Consider the following 21259-nt stretch of genomic DNA (forward strand, 5'->3'; position numbering starts at 1 on the left):
ATGTATTCAGAAAATGACTCCAAAGAGGGGGTAACATGAAAAGAGGCACCGTTGTCCACTATCCATGATTGTGACAGCCCATCATGAGCTGAAAGTAAGGCATTAATTACCTTCTTTTTGGTGATGTGCATATTACTTGCTGTTGCCATAATATTTGCATCATTACACGAGGCTATAACAAGTATCTCTTCAGTGTCAAAAAGCTCTTCAATCACCACACTAGATGCAACATTTGCCTTTGAAACTTCTTTTGAGGAAGAGATGTCATCATCTTTCTTATCATCATTCTTTTTCTTACCCTGCTGTTTCTTTCTTTCTTACTTTTTCCTGAAGTATCGGCAATTGGGCTTTTTATGCCCTTTACGCCCACACTGATAGCATGTGACATCCTACTATTTGCCCTTGCTTTTGCTTCTGCTTTTCCCTTTACTGGCTGCATTACCCCTCTTTTCAGACCTGTCTCTCACATGGTAAGCTGAGCCATTGCTTTCACCACTGCTTTCATCACCAGACTTTCTTTTGATTTCTTCATTAAGGATTGAATCTCTTACACCATCAAAAGTCAAAGCAGGATTGTTGCTAAGTGACACAACCAAAGATTCCCAGTTGTCAGGCAAAGTTATCAATAAGAAAATAGCTTTCAATTTATCATCAAAAGCCGCCAAACTAGAGTTCTGCAACTGACTCAAAACCCCCTGTGAAAGCACTCAAATGCTCAGATGCTGGCTTAGACTCATCCAACTCGATGTTTACAAGTTTACGCACAAGATGCACTTGATTCACAGGAGTTGTATTTTCATAAGTGCCCTTAAGCTTTTTCCATATAGCATAACCTGTATCAAGACACTTGATGTCTGTAAGTACATCATCAAACACTGCCATCTTAATGTATGCAATGACCTTCTTATTAAGTCTAGCCCAATCCACATTTGTCATAGCTGTAGGCTTAATCTCCAAGAGAGCATCTTCACAGTCCTTGAGAAACAAAATGCCTTGCATCCTATCCTTCCACAAGTCAAAGCCAGTGCCATCAAACCTCTTGATTTCAAAGAGGGATTTTAGTGTCTCTGCTGCTAGAAGCATTTGCAGCCATTTTTCAGCAACAAACCAGAAATTCAATGCTGCAATTTATGACAGCAAAAAATGAGCTGAATATTCAGCTGATTTCAGCCAAATTTTTCAGCAAATAATAGCAAGATTCAGTCCAAGTACATGTACAGCAGTAGAATGAATGCCTTTCAGCAGTATGACTGCAATTTCAGCATACATTAAATGCATGCATCACTGCTAGGTAACTCCCACTTTAGCAATATCACCAAAAATACATGTGCACCAATCCCAGATCTGCAAATGATCACTAAGACTGTTGCAACATGAATAATCAGCAATACATCAACTCAATGGGAGCTGTCCAACATGTGTATTACATACGTATGTGATTGTATCATCTTGTGATGCACAAAATACGAAGAAATCTCTGCAATTTCTCCAAAATTGCACAAGGTGGAGATAAAAAATGCTCAAATCACTCTGCTTATAACCACAAGATTGCTTCAGCAATATTCCCAAAGTGCATTTCACGCATTAACTTTGCGAAAATCCACAAATTTCAGCAAAAGCCCCAAAATTTCACCGACCGATCTGCCCCAATTGCATTAATACATGCCCCTGAAAGCATAAAACGGGCAAAATTAGCAAAATTTCACAAAATTTTGCAAAAGCCCCAAAATTCTTGAGTCCAATTGTGCACCAATGTCAGCCAATTTGACTCAGTTGAACAAAATTTCACCAATACAGCAAAAGCCTTAAATTTCATGGGTCCAATGTTGAGAAATTTCACTCAAATGAGCAAAATTTCAGTAAATTTGGAAAAATTCCCAATTCAAACGCGCACAATGTTTGCAATTTCGGACGTAGATGCCTCAATTTTGCATGAGCAGCACTCGATTAGAAAAGCCCCAAGTTTTTGGGCATAAATATGTACAAATCTCAACTTTGTGCTTATGCGCGTGAACCCTCGTCATACCAAGGGAAAATTCAAGAAGAATTTTGAAGAAAAATGAATTTGTGACCTTAAGGAAAAATGACTTGACGAGGTTCGTTGACTGGCCAGTCACGTCCTGACTCATGCTTGTCCTTCTGCCCGTCACGCAGGTTGCGTCTGTCTGCTGCCCTGTCAGTCACGAAGGTTGCGGCTGTCTGTTCAGGTTGCACGATCATTGGCGCCCATTGGTCCCGCTAGTCTTGTCGCACGCTCCTTGGCGTCCCTTGGTCTTCTAGTCGATCTGGTCGCTTTTACTTTTCAACTCCGTCTGGTCGTACGCTGGTGCAACGGATGCACGCGTCTTGTGTTGGTTGAATGCACGTGACCTGTGCCTAGTCACCTTACTTCTCAACTTCGTCTGCTGCACTCTGTCTTGGTTTGCCTCACTTGTCGAGTGATGTTTGTAGACTGTTGTCAATCCTACGAACTAATACTCTTGGGAAGAGCGAGCGCTATAACCTAGCTCTGATACCACTTTGAAGGGAAGAGCGCGCAATGGAGTGCGAGATCAAGGCGTGAGCTGCAGAGCAGAGTTGAGGGTTAGAGGGAGTGAATGCAGAGATAGGTGTACCATTTTGTGATGGTACAGAAAGAATAAAAGAATATATTTATATATTAGGGTACAAGGTACAATAAGGGTGTGTTCACATACGTAAGGTTATTTACACGGAGACGAAGGGACTTTACACCCAACAAGTCGAGTGCATCAATACATGCTTGGATTGTGGACAGTGAAGCTATATATCACATGACTTTTATAGAGGACATCTTTGTACTTGAGCCCTTGCAGTCGGGCGGGTTTGTGTAGGAAACAACTCCTGGGTCAAGATCCAGGGTCAAGGTTGCGATAATTTTGCCACTAACAAGGGTTTGGATTTGGCTTCGCTGGATAATGTATACAATGTCCCTTAGCTTGGGGTGAACTTGTTATCTGTTCAGTAGCTTCGCCGGTTGGAACGAGCAATTTTCTTTACAACGACCACAATCGAGGTCCTTAGACTCTCAGACTGGTTTAGTGATTGCCCGTGGTGAGGCATAGCCTAATGGCCTATACCACATGACCCATTTTCTTACCGGGTTGACGGCTGAGGGTTCCGTGTTTCATAGCTTCCATGCATTAGGCACATCTCGAGAGCCTACCAACAATGAGTATCTTTGACATTTCCGCCTAGGGCACCTTTGCTATGACTTTCTTTATGAGTTGTCTCGCCATGAGATGATTGAGGGCCTTTCTCGGTTGAAGCTAGCTCGAGATGTCTGTAAAGGATGTCAGCTCAGGAAGCAACACCATACCCCATTTCCTTAGCAGTCTACACATAGAGCTGAGGCGCCTCTTAGATTGATTCATGTTGATCTTTGTGGGCCCGCATCCATTGTTGCCTTGAACGGTGCGTTGTACTTTTTTTTGATCGTGGATGATTCTTCGAGATACATGTGGGTGTACTTCCTCAAGGATAAGCTCGATGCTTTCACATATTTCTATGCATGGGTATTGTTGGTTCATACCCAGATGGGTCGTTGTGTTGGTTGCATGAGGAGTGATAGCAGTGGTGAGTTTATCTCCCACAAGTTTTCCGAGTTTCTACAATAACATGGTATCTCTCGTGAACTCACCTCTATCAACTTCCCCTCTCAGAATGGAGTCATAGAGCGTCAGAACAGGACAGTCATGGAAATGGCACGCTCTATGTTGTTTCTACAACAACATGGTATCTCTCGCCAGCTCATCTTTATCAACCTTCCCTCTCAGAATGGAGTTGTAGAGTGTTGGAACTGGACAGTCATGGAAATGGCACGCTCTATGCTGTTTGCAACAGAGCTTCCTGAGCGTCTTTGGGTTGAGGTTGCTAATAGTGTGGTGTACATCCTCAACTTGCTCGACTGTGGCTCTTCCTCAGAAGACCTTGTACGAGACATTCTTTGGCTCTCGGCCTGTCATATCCCACTTCAAAGTCTTTGGGTGTCGTGCATACACACACACACACACACGTCTAATGATAAATAGAAAAGCTCACTCCTTGAGTTGATCTCTTTATCTTTGTCAAATATTCCTCCGATCGAAAGCCTTCTATCTGTTCGATCCTCGAGTGAGCAAGGTGAACGCTAGGAGGGACATCATCTTTGGCGAGAGGGATATCTTGCAATCCTCTGTATGAGATTTTGATTCGATTTCTCCTTCCATATCATTGGAGATCGTGCCTATTGAGCTTGGTCTACTATCCGCTTCTAATCTATCTGTGGATTCTTTAATTGCCAGTTGCCAGGCCCCTTCCGCGAGATCCATTATCTTGCTAGTACGAGTAGACCATACGGGATTCAAGGATCTTACTGCTAGATTCCACTTCGCAAGGACTTAGAAGATCTGTTCGGCTTGCATCTCAGACATCATTTGTGTCGTTGTTTACAATTGATTACATAGCGCATTCTGAGTCGGATACATGGCAAGAGACTCTTCAATATCCTCAATGGCGAGATGCCATGGAGAAAAAGCCAGAGAATATTGACGGAAATGAGACTTGGACATTGGTGGATCGTTCGAGCCACAAAAAGGTCATCGGGATGAAGTAGTTTTTTAAGACTAAGCTAAAGATTGATAGAACTTTAGACATGTACAAGGGTTGCCTTGTTGTGTAAGGGTTTCGACAAGTATGGTGTTGATTATGAAGGGACCTTCGCATCTACTGTACAGTTGACATCTTTTCGGTCATTACTTGCACTAGCCACTGACTATGGTTGACCGATACATCAGATGGATGCTAAGAGTACCTTCCTGAATGGTTATTTGGAGAAGTAAGTCTATGTGGAGCAGCCACCAGGATTTCCTTCTGCGAATCCGAGGGATAAGGTATTCTGCTTATAGAAAGCTCTTTACGGGCTGAAGCAAGCACCATAGTCTTGGTTTCATAGGATGGACGAGTTCTTACAGACTCACGGATACCATTCTATCCCTTATCACGTAAACTTATATGTTCGATCTATTGTAGAGGGGGACTAGCTATATCTTGCTATATGTTGATGACTTACTCATCACAGGCTCAGATTTTGCTGGCCATAGCGGAAATCAAGGCAAAGCTTAGTGCTATATTTGAGATAACAGGCCTCGATTTTGTTGTCTTATTTCTTGGGAATGGAGGTAATTCGATTTGGGGGTTGTATTTTATATCATAGCAAAAATACACACTTGAGCTCGTTGAACAGTTTACTATGGATCAGACATGGCCAATGGCCACGTCTCTCGATTCTGTTGTCCACTTGTCAAAGGATACCCTAGGTCAGCTTTTCAATGTGCATACCTATAGGTTTGTTATAGGAAAACTTCTTTGTTTAATTTATACTAGGCCAGACTTAGCTTACGTAGCTAGCTTTGTCAGTTAGTATTTCACAGCACCTAGGATGTCACATTAAATTGCATGTCTTCATGTGTTGCGTTGTTTATGGTGTACTTATTTTTACGGTCTCACTTATGGTTCTAGTTTATATTTGCAGGGGTACATTGATTTTGATTGAACAAGAGATCGTGACACTTGATGTTCCCATGGCGGCTACCTCTTCACCTTGGGCACGGTTCCCATTTGCATGTGGTAGTTCACTTTGACTTTTCTAGAGAGCAGGTTGAGCTAGGTACTATCCGTCTAGAGTTTATGTATTCATTAGACGACTTTGCAGAACACAGGATTGGCTTGGGTACACCCTCTCCTACTTCTCCAGATTGATGGGGAAAGGGTGCTTTCCTCTTGCTTTCCCTTGCAGTTTGAGAGGGGACGGCTACTTTTCTTGATAGTGACAGTGATGATATTTACAGTTTTTAGACATTCATTCATTCATTCATTCTTTTGTATTACACTTATGGACATTTGTAACTTCATCCGTACTCTCAGGATGACATGATTGTAAAAGGGTACTTGGATAAATGAATAATTTCCCTGCGAGGGCACTGTCCAAGTGGCACTATTGCATTGCATTTTGTGTGAGCATGACATCTTGCATCTGCCTTTGCATTAGCATTATGTTCATGTAAACATGCATCTGTGCGTATTTATCCCTTTTTGGTCTTTTGGAGTGGTCGATTCTGGATCCACAGAATTTGTGGCCTTATATATGGTAGTCTCCAAGGCAATTCTTCCTAGCTTGCTTGCTTGCTTTGCTCGTCTTGCTTGCTCGATACCTTTGCTATATTTATGCCACGCTCACCTTAGTCATTTTTCTTATTCAACAACACCTAGTAATGGTAGGTCTTGGGTTTGACTATCCCATATCACTCTCCTGTTTGGGGCACGGATACTCAATAGGACGAAAATTGATTTGAAACCCTTACTTAATGTTAAATCTATCAAAACTACCAAGCCCTCAAAAAAGAAAAAGAAGAAAAAAAAAGTCCATAGTTAATTCCATCCGCCTTTGCAGGACTTGGTAAGCCATTGGGCAGTTGATGTGCACCCTTTGTCCAATGCCTTGGCCTCTCTGGGGTGATCACTTGGGCTCCCTTGGTGGTAAGATAACCATTGCCTCTGTAGTCTTAGTAGACCATTGGGCAGCTGATGTACACCCTTCGTCTGATGCTCTAGCTGCTTTGGGGTGGGACATCTTGGGGTAAAAGATAAAGAAAAAAAAGGCTTGGTTGGCCTACTTCTCGTGGCACTGTTGTTGGGCTTGAGATTGGGTGTTGAGCTAAAAATGCATTAGCCTCACTTAAAGAGCTCCAAAACATACTTAATTAAGGAAGAAACCTTGTTTATTTAAAAAGAAATGCGTTCCTAGAGAGTGTCTAGACTGTGTATCTCATAAGCACAAACCCACTTGGGAGAGCCCAGACTTTCTATAAATAGGTATGCTGCCCTCCATTCAGCCTTAATCTCGTTTTTGTAGATTTCAGGTATTTCAGCTTGTTGCCCACACCTCGGATGCGGCGGACATCACGGTCTAAGTTGGCAATTGTTGTCTACAACAATCTAGTGCTTGTTTCCAGCCTACCACACATTGTTCGGAGCTGATTTCAGCATGTTGATTCCTGTTGCTTGTTTTTCTTGCGTTTTTAGTATTTCTCTCTCATGCAGCCTGCGTTTGCTGTTTTCTCTCTCTTGAAGTTAGCGTTTTTAGTATTTCTCTCTCTTGCATTGCCCTCTGCATCAGATCCAGCCTTCCCCAGCTACGTTTGTTGGTGTTCGATATTCGGAGGCTACCTTGCTGTGATTCAGGATCCGTTCGGAGTACAACACACTATCTAGCTCATTACTCTTGCCCTGATCCTTGAGATACAAGAGTTCGAGGTACAGGATTCGTTCCATACATAGTGTGTTTGCACATGAGCATTGTATATTCAATAGTCATATCATTTCATTCATTCTCTGTGTTCATTGTCTTTGAGTTACCCTAACCCTAATTGTGTTTTTCTATTAGTCAGTGCTTTGTCGTACGGTGTTATTTGTGTTTTGTATTAGGGTATTTCTTCATAGAGGGTTGGCTGATCTCGAAATATCAATGATGGATAATGAGAGCGGGAGCGTAGACCGCCTATGTATAGGCAAATTGGGGCCAAAAGTGGCCAGACCCAAAATAGGGCGTCTAGGACAGCCAGTGCCCTCCATCTAAAAAACACATAAGATGATAGACAAATACAATTTCAGAGCTTCCAATGTCCTCGTGTGACTCAAACCGAGGCTCACCGGCAAGAGACGACCACAAAAGATGCACATGATTGCTAACAAGAAAATCCGTAGTTTCGGGTCATTTTGATCATTTTGCCTTCTTGGGTGCAATTTGCACCTGTTTTTCTCTACTCTCTGCCCTCTTTTATTGCTGCTTGCTCTCCTTAGTTGCTACTGCTGCTCGCTTCCCCCCGCTATCTATAGCCCTAAACCCCAAATCTCTTATCCTTACACTGCCTTATCCTTTTCCCTTCCTATCCATACTATTTAAAGTTGCTTTCCCTCAAATTTGTAGTTGTTTTTGCTCAAATTTGGATGATGCGGAGTGACTCTTTAGATCATAGATGATAGTGGATACATTATGATTCATATTAGATAGATTTGAGAATCAAGATCATGATCATTTTGACAATATATTCTGTAGTATACTCTTTAGATAATAGATGATAGTGGATCCATCATGATTCATATTAGATAGATTTGAGAATCAAATCATGATCATTTTGACAATAGCGGATCATTGATATTTGGATGATGTTGCATATATTTATTTTTTGTGTCACTGTTTAATAAGTGCTCTCCTTTTTGAGTCCATATGACATATATGAAAATATGAGTCTGTGACTGTTCATTGTTGACATCATCACTCACGGCATATTGTAGTGTTGAGTTCTAAATCCTAATCTTGAAAGTTTTTGAAACTCATGGCTTGTGATTTTATGGACTTTGGTAGAATCATATAATATGAAATATTCTTAGAAATAGACATAAAATCCGCTTCCTTGTTTTGCAATGTTGGCCTTGGGCCAAAATTTTGTTTCACAACTCCGAAATGCATTTTTGTTTTGCCATTTCTGAAACTCCAAGCAACTATGTATCTAATATAGGTGTTAGAATGGCAATGGACAAAGGAACACTTGAATAGAAGACCAGAATGTTGAACATCAAATATGAAGGTGATGAAGAACTCATTGATGATGAACAAGGCTGATACAGTGAAAGCCCATACACATACTATTGCATATAGCGATAGTGAGGGTGTTTCAGGAAGAGGGGAACAAAACCACAACCCACTGTGTGGTGTCTAGGTGAAAAGGCAAGAAGAGAGAAAGCATTAGGGGAAAATCCTAAATGCAGACTAATGTGTGGGTAGATGTAAAAGTGTCAAAGCACAACACATCTGGCTGCAACAGACTAAATGACCAAACTGACCACAGATGAACTAAAAGTGTCAGAGCTTCATAATATCCCCCATTAACCTAATGATAGGGGTCACCACTAGGAGATGGTGTACACATGTTCAGCTAGTAGTAGGCTCCATGTGATGTGCAAGCTGCTTTTGCAAAAGTTTTGCTTTTATGGATTTATCAAACCACACTATCAGAGGATAGACACTAGTTGGGAACCCTATTTTCTCCCTTTTAATTCAACTGGTTTGAATTTGCATAAGTTAATAGCCTTAGATGGAAGCTGTTTCACACAAGTGTGTTATGTCACATTCTAGAAGTGACAACTGATGGCTTACCAACATGTCCGAATCCAGCACTTTGGGAAAAAGTGCTTAACAGCTTCATTTTTACTTTCTTGAGCTAAGCTTTCTCCCTCATTTCTAATGCACCCTAGAGGATCTTGAATTATTTGGGGTCAGTTCCTTGACTTGTTCCAAGAGCTTGGAAACCATAATGCTAGAGCTCTCATGCTTTACATCTTCATGAAAAGGTAATAAGTCACATGATTTGTTGAAAAAGGACTTTCATCTTTGTACAGTATAGTAAATTATGTTAGTTCTATCCAATTTTTCTTAGCTATTCAGTCATGGTCTTTTACAAGGTTTATACTTGGTTTAGGCTTGACTCAGCCTGAGCAAGAGAGGAGTTGAAGTGCTTTTGAGTATTTGACGCCTGTTACATTTGTCATATTTTCTTCAGTGCATGCTGTGCAGTGTGTCACCATTTTCACATTGTCATTTGTTTATTTTCAGTGCGAAGAATTGAATACTTTTTTGTAGGTTTATTTTGTTGTACATCAATCTATAGTACTTATTGCATATTTTGTCTTGTTTTTTGCAGCACCTAGCTGCAGCCAAAGGCCACACTGATTGTGTTTCCTTTCTTATAAGGGAGGGTGCAGATGTCAATAAAAAAGGTTTAGCAAGTGAATCTAATACCTTCTCCATTTGTCAGCAAGTTTTGTGTTGCTAATACTTGCAGTTTGAATATAACTGTTTTCTTTGGGATGTTGTGCTGGTCTTAAGTTGTTGCTGGCACTCTCTGCTGATGTGTGCATATGCTTACTCTTGTATACATTCACACATTTTATACATACCTCTAGAATATGTATTGAGCGCAAATGATGGTGTTCATTCAATGTCGACACGCAAACTGTGTTCGAAGCAATATTGGCATAGAGACATGAACTGAGGTTGACTGCCTCCAAAAGGTGTAGCATAACAAGAAGTATGAATGCAACTGCTGTAGCTTGGCAAACTGTTGTCCCACATGTTGACAATAACCAAAGCCCATATTTTGATCACTTTAATCAGAGGATGATGCCTGTGAAAACTGCAGCATGATGGGGATACTGAGTATGCCCCCAATTACATTACCTGTGATGTTAGTATGCTGCCTGTTCTACTTACATTATTGTTGGCTGGATTGTTGTCTGGTTGCTCCACACTGCTGGTAGGCTACACCTAGATTGCCTGTGTAACTGCACTATGAATGTGTTAATAACTTAGGAGGGTTTACAACCTACAGTCTGTTGCTTGTGTGCTGTACAGTGTGAACAGTCCTTCACTTGATAAAGAAACAAAATGAAGATGTTCTCCAATCGTTTAGCCTTTCTCACTTCTGAAAGAATGTACATTTCAGTGTTAAAATGTGTCTTACATTTCAAGGTGGTAAACCATGATTCAGGCTGCCTCCTCCTAGAAAAGCTCCCCCCCTATTGTGTCCACAATCTTTAAAAATGTTAGAATTCTTGCACTTACACTTTATCTGATATGGCAACATTTGGTGCTGCTATGTTGACACGATGAGGCCCCAAATGACCAATCAGCGAGAAAAAAAAGCAGGGAAAAGAGCTCCGGATACTGAGAAAACAGGTTGCAACAGAGAATACAGAGAATACAGAGGTTTGGACCTGAAAACTGTCAGTCACAACACACAAAACCAGGAAACCAGCAACACTGATTGTCTAGTACTATGTGACCACAAATGATCGGAAGCATGAAAGAAAAAGAGAAAGAACACATGGACACAAGAAACTTACAATGAACTGACAATGAAATCCGCAAGATGAAGTACATCATGTGCAGTACAATACTAGAAGAGTACGCAAAGGGATGACTGGCAGCAGCGCCTGCAGGCTCCCTCTCTTTGAGGATGCAAGATGATGTGATACAACAACTGAGAGGGGAGCGAGTCATATATAGTAGCATCAGGATGAGACACAAGACAATTGAAAAAACTCTAAAATGGACTAGCTTTATTTGGTGCCCAATTGAAGGCTAAACACAGTACCTAAAGCCCGTGATATATACTAAACTAACACCTATTTATGGGCTCTGCATCTCAGTATGAAAAATATCCCCTCTTAGCAAATGAGCAGTCAATTGTGTTAATTAATGACTGTGTATATCATTCATTGTATCATCAAGTTCTTTTTTAGTGTATGCTCATTCTTCTCTTCTAGTGTCCCTTCCTCATTCTACCAGCGGAATTCGTTCTAACATGTTGAAAGATTGCTAGACCCAATGGGGAATCTCTTTTAAAAAGGAGATGGCCTGCGTCCTTAAACTGAAGGGTGCTTCACCAACTTGAAATGTGGGATAGTGAAATGTTTTCTTTCACAAGTGAACAACTGGTAGACAAAAATTTGTGTATGACTCTCTTCTGTTTCATCATCAATGCAGTGCTTATATCCATTGTATTGCGTGATTTGTTGGAGCCATATGAGAACATTGCTACTACTTTTTCTTTCTTTGCAAAAAATAATACTGATTTATGCACTTTTGATTTTGATAATGGAAGTCTCTTTGCTATTACAAGAAGAGTAGTCTTGGGTTAATTGCTTGAGCATGGTCATGGATAATCACACATTTGTAGCTAGCCATAAAGGCAAAGGGAAACATGACAGTAATCAAATTCTAAGGGCAAAGGCAAGGCAGCCCCTTCTTCCAACTCTCATAGCAGCAAGAAGGATAATAAAACTAAGAAGTGATGTTGTGAACAAAAGGGACATGTTATTGAAGAATGCAAGAAGTGCATGGCAAGCAAAAAGAGGGAGCAATCAAGCATGGCTGTGGCTGAACGTTCAGCCAATGTGAAGGATGAAGTAGCACACCTGGGCTGCTTGGACATATGTCCATTGTATGCATTTGTGGTGAGATGCTCTTATGATTTTTCTTCACATGCACAATGCTTATTTGTTTGTGGAAGCCAAGGATACATAGTATTTTGATAGTGGTGCTTCTAAGTAGATCACTTTCTGCAGTGAGCTGTTTGTCTCACTTCAAGATGCACGGAAAAATTAGTCATTTGTGCAAATAATGCTTTCTATATAATTAAAGGCATTGGACAGATTCCTATTAGTGGAGTGAATGGGGCTACCATTATGCTTAGAGATGTAGTGTATGTGCCTAGGCCCTAGTATAAAAAAGAACTTGCTTTCGGTTTCAGCCATTGCATGTGTTCATGGTTAAAATTCACATGGATAGATGCAATGCGCATTATTGTAGTGATGGGTTTTGAGGAAGACCTTGTGTTTACGGGCACGCTATGCAATGGTCTCTATTAAGTTGACATGTGTGAGAGGAGAGCATAGGAGGATATGTTAGCTGTGGATGGCAAGGTTATGGATGTTTCAAGTCATGGCATGCTACATTTGGTCATCTTAATTATGGTAGCTTCCTTTGTCTTAGAAGCAAGAAAATGGTGCTAGGGATGACATTTAGTTATGGCATACTCGGTTTGGTCACCTTAATTATGGTAGCTTGCTTTGTCTTAGAAGCAAGAAAATGGTGCTAGATGTTTTGACTCTTGTAACAAGAAGGATGAGAACAAGAAGAATAACTGATACTGCAAACAAAAGCAACATGTTATTGAAGAATATAGGAATGCATGGCAAACGAAAAGAGGAAGCAATTAAGCACGATTGTGGTTGAATGTTTAGTCAATGTGAAAAGGTGCAATAGCACGCATGGTTTACTTGGACATATGTCCATCTTATGCGTTTGTGGTGCGATACTCTTATGGTCCTTCACATGACAATGTTTATCTATTTTCGGAAGCCAAGGATATACAGGTATGTTGACATTGGTGCTTCTAAGCAAATCGCTTTCATCAGTGAGCTATTTGTCTCCCTTCAAGATGCATTGAAGGGGGAATTAGTCATTTGTGTAGATAATGCTTTCTATATGATAAAAGGTATTGGGAATATTTCTACTATTATTAGTGAATGGGATAACCTTCATGCTTAGAGATGTATTATATGTGCCTTGCATTAAAACAAACTTGCTTTCAATTTCAGCAATTGCATGTGTTGGATTCATGGTTGAGTTTCACATGGATAGATGCAATATGCATAATTGGATTGATGGGGAAGACCTTGTGGTCATGGGTAGGGTACGCAAGTATTGACATGTACGAGAGCAGAGCATCAAAGGATGCATTAGCCATGGATAGCAAGGTCATGGATGACATGCATGGTTTGGTTGCCTTAATTATGGTATAGCTTGCTTTGTTTTAGAAGCAAGGAAGTGGTGCTAGATCTCTCTCATTGAAAGCACTTGTAAATGATGTATATGAGAGTTGCATTTTGGGGAAAATGCATTGTGCCTCCTTTCCTAAAAATGGATCTATGTGTGGTTCCATGTGTATCCCATCCACTAAAGGATGCTTGTAATTTGTCACCTTTATTGATGACGTGACTCACTATTGTTGGTTATATGCATTAAAGCACATATCAGAGGTGTTTGCATATTTCAAAAATTTCTTGGCTATGGCTGATAATACAAGTGGATGTAAGCTAGTAACTCTCCGTATTGATTGATGAGAGAAATATACGTTGAAAGAATTCAATGCTTTTATTGACCATCAATGTACTACACCTTACATATCTTAGCAAAATGATGTGGTTGAAAGAAAAAATAGATTTATCATGGAGATGGAACGATAATGCCAACTTGTAATAAGCTACCCCCAAAATTTTGGTTAGATGCTGTCCTGTATTCATTCAATGTACTTAATTGCACTCCATAAAAGCATTGGCTGAATGTATGCCTTATGAGGCTTGGAATGGCCGGAAGCTAGTGGTGTCAAGCATGTGCATCTTTGGCTGTTTGACATATGCTTTGGTGCATCAACAACCACGAAGATTTAAGTTGCAAGATAAGGTTGTCAAATGCGTTTTTATGGGTTTTAGTGCATAAAGTAAAGGGTATTGCTTATACCAACCCTTTACTTTATGCACAACCTTGACCAGCATGTCCGTAGGGGTTTCTCAATTCACATGCTTCATGCACAACCTTGATACTAAGCATTGGGAAGCAATTAAATATGCTTTTCGATATCTCAAAGACACTCAAGTCATTGGACCTCCTCTATCCTAAAGCCAATTCTCTTTGCTTTCATGCATTCATAGATAGTGATTGGGCTGGTTGCTTTGACATCCAAGTATCCACTAGTGTTAATTGTTTTTGTTTCATGCATGGTGATTCATGCATCTCTTGGCTGAGCAAGAAATAATCTAGACTGGCCACATCTAGCTATGAGATTGAATACAAAGGATAGCATTTACATCTACATTGGAATGTGTATTGCTTAGATGCCTATTGGTTGATCTCAGTGTGAGACGATAGTCTAGAGTGGCCACATCTAGTTGATGAGATTGCATACAAAGGATAGCATTTGCAGCCACATTGGAATGTGTATTGCTCAGATGCGTATTTGTTGATCTCAGTGCAAGAAACTCAATGTTTCATAGTTGCACTAAGCACATAGAGGTGCATTGCCATTGTGTCAGAGAGAGGATCAATTCGGGGGAGATTAACTTGGTTTATGTCCCTACACAAAACAATTTGGCAGATGTATTTACGAAGGCTCTTTCAAGAGAAAAGTTTGAAGCCTTCCACAAGGCTTTAGGCTTACCCCCATTTGGGGATTGATTTGCCATTCTTTGTATATGGTCACATCATTTTCCAGGGGGTTTTGTTACACTTATTGTGTTCTTTTGTTGTTCTAGTGTAAATGCTCCCTTATCCATGGGTACTTTTCGCCTTCTAGTTGAAGAAGGGATTTTTCCCTGTGTGAACACCCACTTTGGGTGTGGTACTATAGTACCTTAGGGATTGTACCTTCATTCTCTCATTCTCACATTAGTGGACCTTCCACCAATCTGCTCTCTTGCTGTTCACTGTTCATTGTGTGTGTGTGTGCATGTGTGTGTGCATGCGGCTGAGCATTGACCCAACAATTTCCTGAACCTTAACAGTGAGAACACATAGATGTAATACACTTTTTGACATCTTCTCATTCTCACAGATTAAAAAAGCTATCAAGTACTATGTGTTTGTGCTGCTATCAAACATAACATTACATAATCTGTTAATATGTTCTGTGCCATGCATTCACCTTTTTATGTGGCTGGTTGCAGATAGTTTTGGGATGACTCCTCTTCTAGAGGCTGTGAAAGCAGGACATGACCCTGTTGCAGAGATTCTTGTTCAGAGTGGGGCAAAGACACAGTTAGAAGTAACCACTATTTTTGTTACAGCCCTCTAGCATCTCCTTTTATTTTGTCTTCAAGAAAAGGGCTTTTAATGATGCTAACTGAAGGTGGCAGATAATCAATTCTTTCAGACTGCTTTGTTGTTTCAAGAGTGCACACTTATTTAGTACCTGTGACTGTAAATAAGGTAGTGTTGGAAAGCTGTTGTTGAGTAAGCACAGTGCAGTATTTTTTTGACATGTATATGGTTTTGCTTTTGTTCGTGTTTGCTTTTGTATTTTTTTGCTGTGCAGCTTGTTGCATAGTACGATTTTTGAGCAAGGTGATCGTGAAATGTTTCACTCCCGAAACGTTGTGTTTCAGCCTGAAATGTTTCACCCTTGGGCATGTCCTAAGGGAAATGCCACGTGAAACGGCAAAATAACATTTAAAATGCAGGCATTCAGCAAATTTGTAATAGAAATTGTTCATTTTTATTGGAGTGAAATGGATAGGCAAAATGCTGAAATGTGCTTCATGTTTCAACCTTGGTGAAACATGTTTCATGGTTACTATGTTTTTAGAGTTTGAGTTCTTGGTAGATAAAGAAAGGATAGAGATTAGTATTTTCTCATAGCCAAGGAAGGGCTAGGTCTTTATGATTTCCATCATCTTAACTTCTCTTTGCAATTTTTAGTGGACATGTCTTCTTTTGCTCTATAGTTGGGAGCTCATGCTTATGTGAGTATTGTGATTGTAATATAGTTCAACGTGTGTATTTGAGGTAGCAAACTTCACTCTTATGAAAGGGTGAAAGGTTCTTGTTTCGGCACTTCACGAATTACAAAATGCCTTGCATGCTATGACACAAATTAAATTCAATTTTAAGTGTCGAACTTTAGATTCAATGTTTTGAGGTTGGACTTTCCATTTTCGTATCTGTTTGAACTTTGACTGCCTATATATCTACATATCTGATTGACTGCCTGCCTGCCTGCTTAGTTACATATCATTTTGTGAGTTTTTCTGTAGTAGAGGAGTTGGCATACTAGTTACTGACTATATCCTGAGTATGATTAATACCTCCTAGCTCTCACTCTTAGCTCTTCCATTGATATGTGGTAGCTTAGTCTCCTCTCCCATTTGTAAAAATTTTGCAATTTAAGGTGTAACCTAACCAATACTTTTTTCCAGAAAGATGTATAATGGGTTGTCATAGGGATTATTTTGTACTTTGGTTGTTTTAGGATTGCATTTTGAAAAACGATTTTGATGTTGCCTACTATGTTTATTACCCTTGCATATAGATGGTGGTCCTTCGTAACTACAAACTATGACAATGGGCTTATTTGCCTGATTTTTCGGAAGTAGATGATTCTTGTGATGAATATGCATTTATGAGCTCCTTGTTAGATGGTGATGAGCCTTCTTCCTTGCAAGAAGCCCAATAGGATATACATTGGATACAAGCCATGCAAGAAACATTGGATTCTATTGCCACGAATCATACATGGAAACTTGTTGAGATGCCACTTGGCAAGAAAGCCATTGGAACCAAATGGGTCTATAAACTAAAGCGCAAGGCTGATGATACTATAGATACATTTGGTAGCCAATGGCTATGCATAGAAGAAGGGTGTCAATTATGAGGAGACATTTGATCCTACATTCTGTATGAGTACAATTAGGTGTGTCATTGCTATAGTTGTAAATTGTGATTGGAAGGTACATTAGTTAGACATTAAGACTGCATTTTTGAATGGTGACCTAGATGAGGATGTTTATGTGTCACAACCTCCAGCGTTTGTGGTGAAAGGCAAAGAGCACTTTGTTTGCAAATTGCATAAAGCTCTTTATGGCTTAAAACAATCTCCTTGTGCATGGTATGCTAAGGTTGATACTTCTTTGGCTAGCATTGGATTCACAAATAGTCTAACTATATCTACTCTCTACACTAAGAATGAAGAGGGGGGCATGCTAGTTATCGTTCTATATGTAGATGCAAGGTTGTCACATCTGATGGTGTCCGATTAGTATAGTTCGATGCTAGTATGGTACTAATTGGACTAATAAATCTTGGACATACGTTCGATGTTACATCTAAGGAAAGAAAAAATACATATAATTTTAAGTCTATGCGTAATGTTTGGACTTGAAAGTTAAAACATAAACTTAGAGATGCAAGTCAAAAGTGCAAAAGAGAGCTAAAACAAGACTCAATAGTCAAGGCTCAAGAGCGTAGCATGAATAATGAAACCAACAACTTTATTATGAGCCAGATGTGCAATCTCATACAAAAAGTATACAAAAATGGACTGAGATAAAAGGCATCATTCATGGCTCAATCCGAATCAAGATATATGATTACTCTAGGTGCTCATATCATTCTCGTTATCGAAGGTGGAAGTATCCTTGTCACTACTTGAGGAGCCATCAGTCTCCTTAACAAAATCACCCTCACTAATGACATTGCCCTCGTCATCATACTCGGGCTCTCTAAGCTCTAGGTGAGAGGTAGTGATAGGTATGTCCTTCTGGGCCGAACTAGGAGTAATTCTCGAGCTACTCCTATATCTTGTGTAGTATCTAAGGGTCCCACAAGTATCATGGGCAGTTGATGTGGGATGCTGAAGTTAAAGCTCCATCGCTACTGGCGTGAGGGCGAATAACAACACGGGCATGGCGTGCTCAAGTGCGAGAGACCCGTCGGTCTATCTCCTCGAGCTCCAAGTAAAGCTTCCTAAAGATTTGCTCCTCCTCCAAGTCTCTCTTGTGAGTTACACTTTTAAGTGTGCTAACGGAGAGCTCGTGTGAATCCACATTTATCTATACATTTAAAGAATGGAAAACTCAAATTAAACAAATGAAACTTTTTTAAATATATTTCATAATCTATGAATAAAGTTATGAACTAAAAAGTATAAAAATTGGATATACGATACTTGTCTTGCCATAGACATCTCATGCATGTTGCATAGCATGCGTAAATTGGAGCGACAATAATTTAGTTGCTCCGATTGTCGCGTGCTAAACTTATTACGAATTTTGGTGTGCATGAGAGAATAGACGGATCAATTCCTCTCACATGTACTCGACGAACAATCCTAAACCATGTGAAGAAAAAGTAAGTTTAAACTTTAAACTTGCAAGTTGTAAGTTGTAACTAGAATTAAATGAGAAAAGAGAAGAGATTTTCAAACCTGTGTAAGAATGCGTAGGGCCACTCTTTGGAGGTGAGACAATTGGTAGCCAAATGACTCCCACAGAAAAGAGGCTTCACCAACGATTTCTGCTTCCAACAAATGGTAGATGCCAAAGCGGTGCCCCTTTGATCACTATGGTTGATGAGCTCTTGGAGGAAGGCACCATGGTGCTCTTCTGCGAAAGCCTTTGGAAGAAAGGCATCATGATTGGCAAGGACATTGGTATCCATGTAGAGAGAGGGTTTTTTGAAGGTGGGATACAAGAGTGCCGCAAAACCATGTATGGGTCGCCTCATTCATTCCCATCTTTTCTTTATCAAAAAGAGATATGGGTGCCTCATTCATTTCCATCTTTTCTTTGTCAAAAAGAGAATATCATCTCTTTTAGGGGTGGTATCCAAGATATCACTACAATAGGTATAAGATGATAGAGAAAAAAAGAAATAAAAACAATACCATAAAGAAGAGGTCTCCCCATCCAAGATGGTCGATGATTGTATCTCCTCTATCGCATCCGCCATAAGATGATAGAGCAGGCCAATAGTAGCCCCCTCCATCTCTGTCATGCGAAACATCTTGAAGATGGGAGTGACGACAATGACAATGCCTTTCACATCCATCCAAAATTCCTCCTTTAAGCAAAATCTTTGAATGGTCTTTGTTTCCACTTGGCTTGATGTGGACTTCCCTTCAAGCCACTCCTTAAACTCATTTGACACAATCATTTTTTGTAGCTTATTGCGAACATCATAGAGATACTCGAAAAAAAGCCATATGATCGCAAACCGAGTCTTCGAGGGCTTCTTCAACTCCAAGTCCGAGTATGAGCGATAAATTGCAAGAAGTTGACAAAGCCAACGATTGTATAAGCATCGTTGACAATCCTCGCCACCCACTTCAATTTGCCTATATCTTCCAAAAGAAGATCTGGACAATTTGTAGCACATGGTGCCCATACTACGTATGGAAACTCGGCCTTAAGTTTCCGCTCCATGGATGCACAATTCGAGGTGTTGTCCGTGACAACTTGCACCACATTTTGGGGCCCAACCTACAAGATTATACACGATGAAATTAGAATAAGTTTGGGAGGTTAAAAGAAAAGAGAGATTACAAAATAATGGATTTAGAAGCATTACCTCAATGATGGCTTGCCATATGTGCCGATACATGAACGAGCTTGTGATTCTCCTTCCCCTTGTGCCCGCATCCACTGCTCATAGGAAATATGTGCCAAGTGGGCAAGAGATGAGGATGTTGATCATCCCTCTTTTTTGGCGGTCACTCCATCCATCGGATAGGATAGAGCATCCATACTTTGCCCAATCGGCATGTACGAGCTCAAGGAACTTATTAATCCTCTCTCTCTTCTCATCGAGTTTCTTGGTACGCATGTCATTGTATGTGACACCGTATCATCCCTCACATGGACCAACAACAGCAATGGCTTTCACCATCCGCTTCCATTGATCCACTTTGAGAATATGGAAAGAGAGATTGCACTCAATTACGGTGCATGCAATCTCTATTTCCGCTTGCCTTTGCCTCTCCTTGAGAAAGGACCGAGGACTAGAAACTTGCCCCGTCGCTTGAGCAAGAGTGGCTTGTCTCTTGGGCATAGGTGCACCACTAGAATGGCTTTTTCTAGATGGGATAGAAGAGGCCCCATTAATGGAGGAAACCGAGACAGTTGGAGAGGGATCGTCTTCCGCATTCGAGATCTCATTATTGAGAGAGATCGCCTCCTCACTTGCCCTTGAAAGGCCTTTGCGTTGCTTCAATGGCAAGTATTTCCAACAACAATCTTCATAGACATTGTTGGGAATATCTGGGCATGGTGTGGCCTTGCCTCCTAATTTGTAAGGTGGATGAGAAGGTGAGTGACGGATGAGATTTGGAGCTTTGGGCAATACTTGCCTTGCCACTCGCAAGTGTTGGATTTCTCCTTCATTCTTTTGAAGTAGGCACAATGCAAACGAAAGGCCTCATGGAGAGGGGGTGTCATTAATGATGTATAGAGAGTGCTTGGAAGGTCACGGGTAGAGGGTGAGATGATTGAAGAAAGGAGTGGAAAGGGTAGAGAGCTTGAGGGAGTAGAGAGAGGCTAGAGCTTGATAGAGGAGGAGGTTGGAAGGGTTGAGAGGTTAAGGGAGGACTCGAGGAGAGTAGGAAGGATGGAGAGCTTGAAAGGAGGAGGAGGGGTAGAGAACTTGAAAGGATGAATGAGATGGTGGGGGAGGGGAGATTTTTATAGAAAGGAAGAGTGCTTTGGGGTTTAGGGTTTCACAAAAACAAAGAGAGAGAGATTTCAAATTTTGAAATTTGAATGGTGGCCCATCATCCATGGGAGAGGATGGTTGCATTGTGCCATAATCCATTGTGTGTATATGAGAGAGAGAGATGGATCAAATTTGAATCATGAGAGAGGGAGAAGGAAGGAGAGAGAGTTTTTCAACTTAGTTTAAAACTTTAATCTTTAATCTTTAATCTTTTCTTTTGAGTCTTTGTGTGTGAGAGAGAAAAGATGGAGAGAAAGAAAAGAAAGATAAGAAAGAAAGAAAAAATAGAGAGAAAGAAAAGAAGAATAGAGAAGGTTTAAGAAAGAAAAGAAGAAAAGAAAGAAATGGGCCACGGGTTATGAGGCTGGGGGGCAAATGGTA

At 40.5% G+C, this 21259-nt stretch overlaps 1 protein-coding gene and 1 pseudogene across 5 annotated transcripts in view; one reads left to right on the forward strand and one right to left on the reverse strand.

The window, feature by feature from the left end:
* Positions 1–21259, forward strand: part of LOC148020951 (uncharacterized) — a 72990-nt gene that overhangs the window by 32377 nt on the left and 19354 nt on the right. For 4 of the 5 annotated variants that reach the window (XM_087698776.1, XM_087698777.1, XM_087698779.1 and 1 more), the window contains 2 exons: positions 9759–9843; positions 15343–15440. In XM_087698776.1, the coding sequence (XP_087554902.1) occupies positions 9759–9843; positions 15343–15440 (183 nt within the window). The remainder of the gene's footprint in view (positions 1–9758; positions 9844–15342; positions 15441–21259) is intronic. The other variant, XM_087698778.1, reaches the window with a different exon arrangement.
* On the reverse strand, positions 18941–20604 carry LOC148020952 (uncharacterized; annotated as a pseudogene).

The sequence above is a fragment of the Lygodium microphyllum genome, chromosome 18 (genome assembly GCF_053477565.2).
Source record: "Lygodium microphyllum isolate KBCC chromosome 18, Lygodium_microphyllum_v1.1.10, whole genome shotgun sequence".
In the NCBI taxonomy this organism is placed as follows: domain Eukaryota; kingdom Viridiplantae; phylum Streptophyta; class Polypodiopsida; order Schizaeales; family Lygodiaceae; genus Lygodium; species Lygodium microphyllum.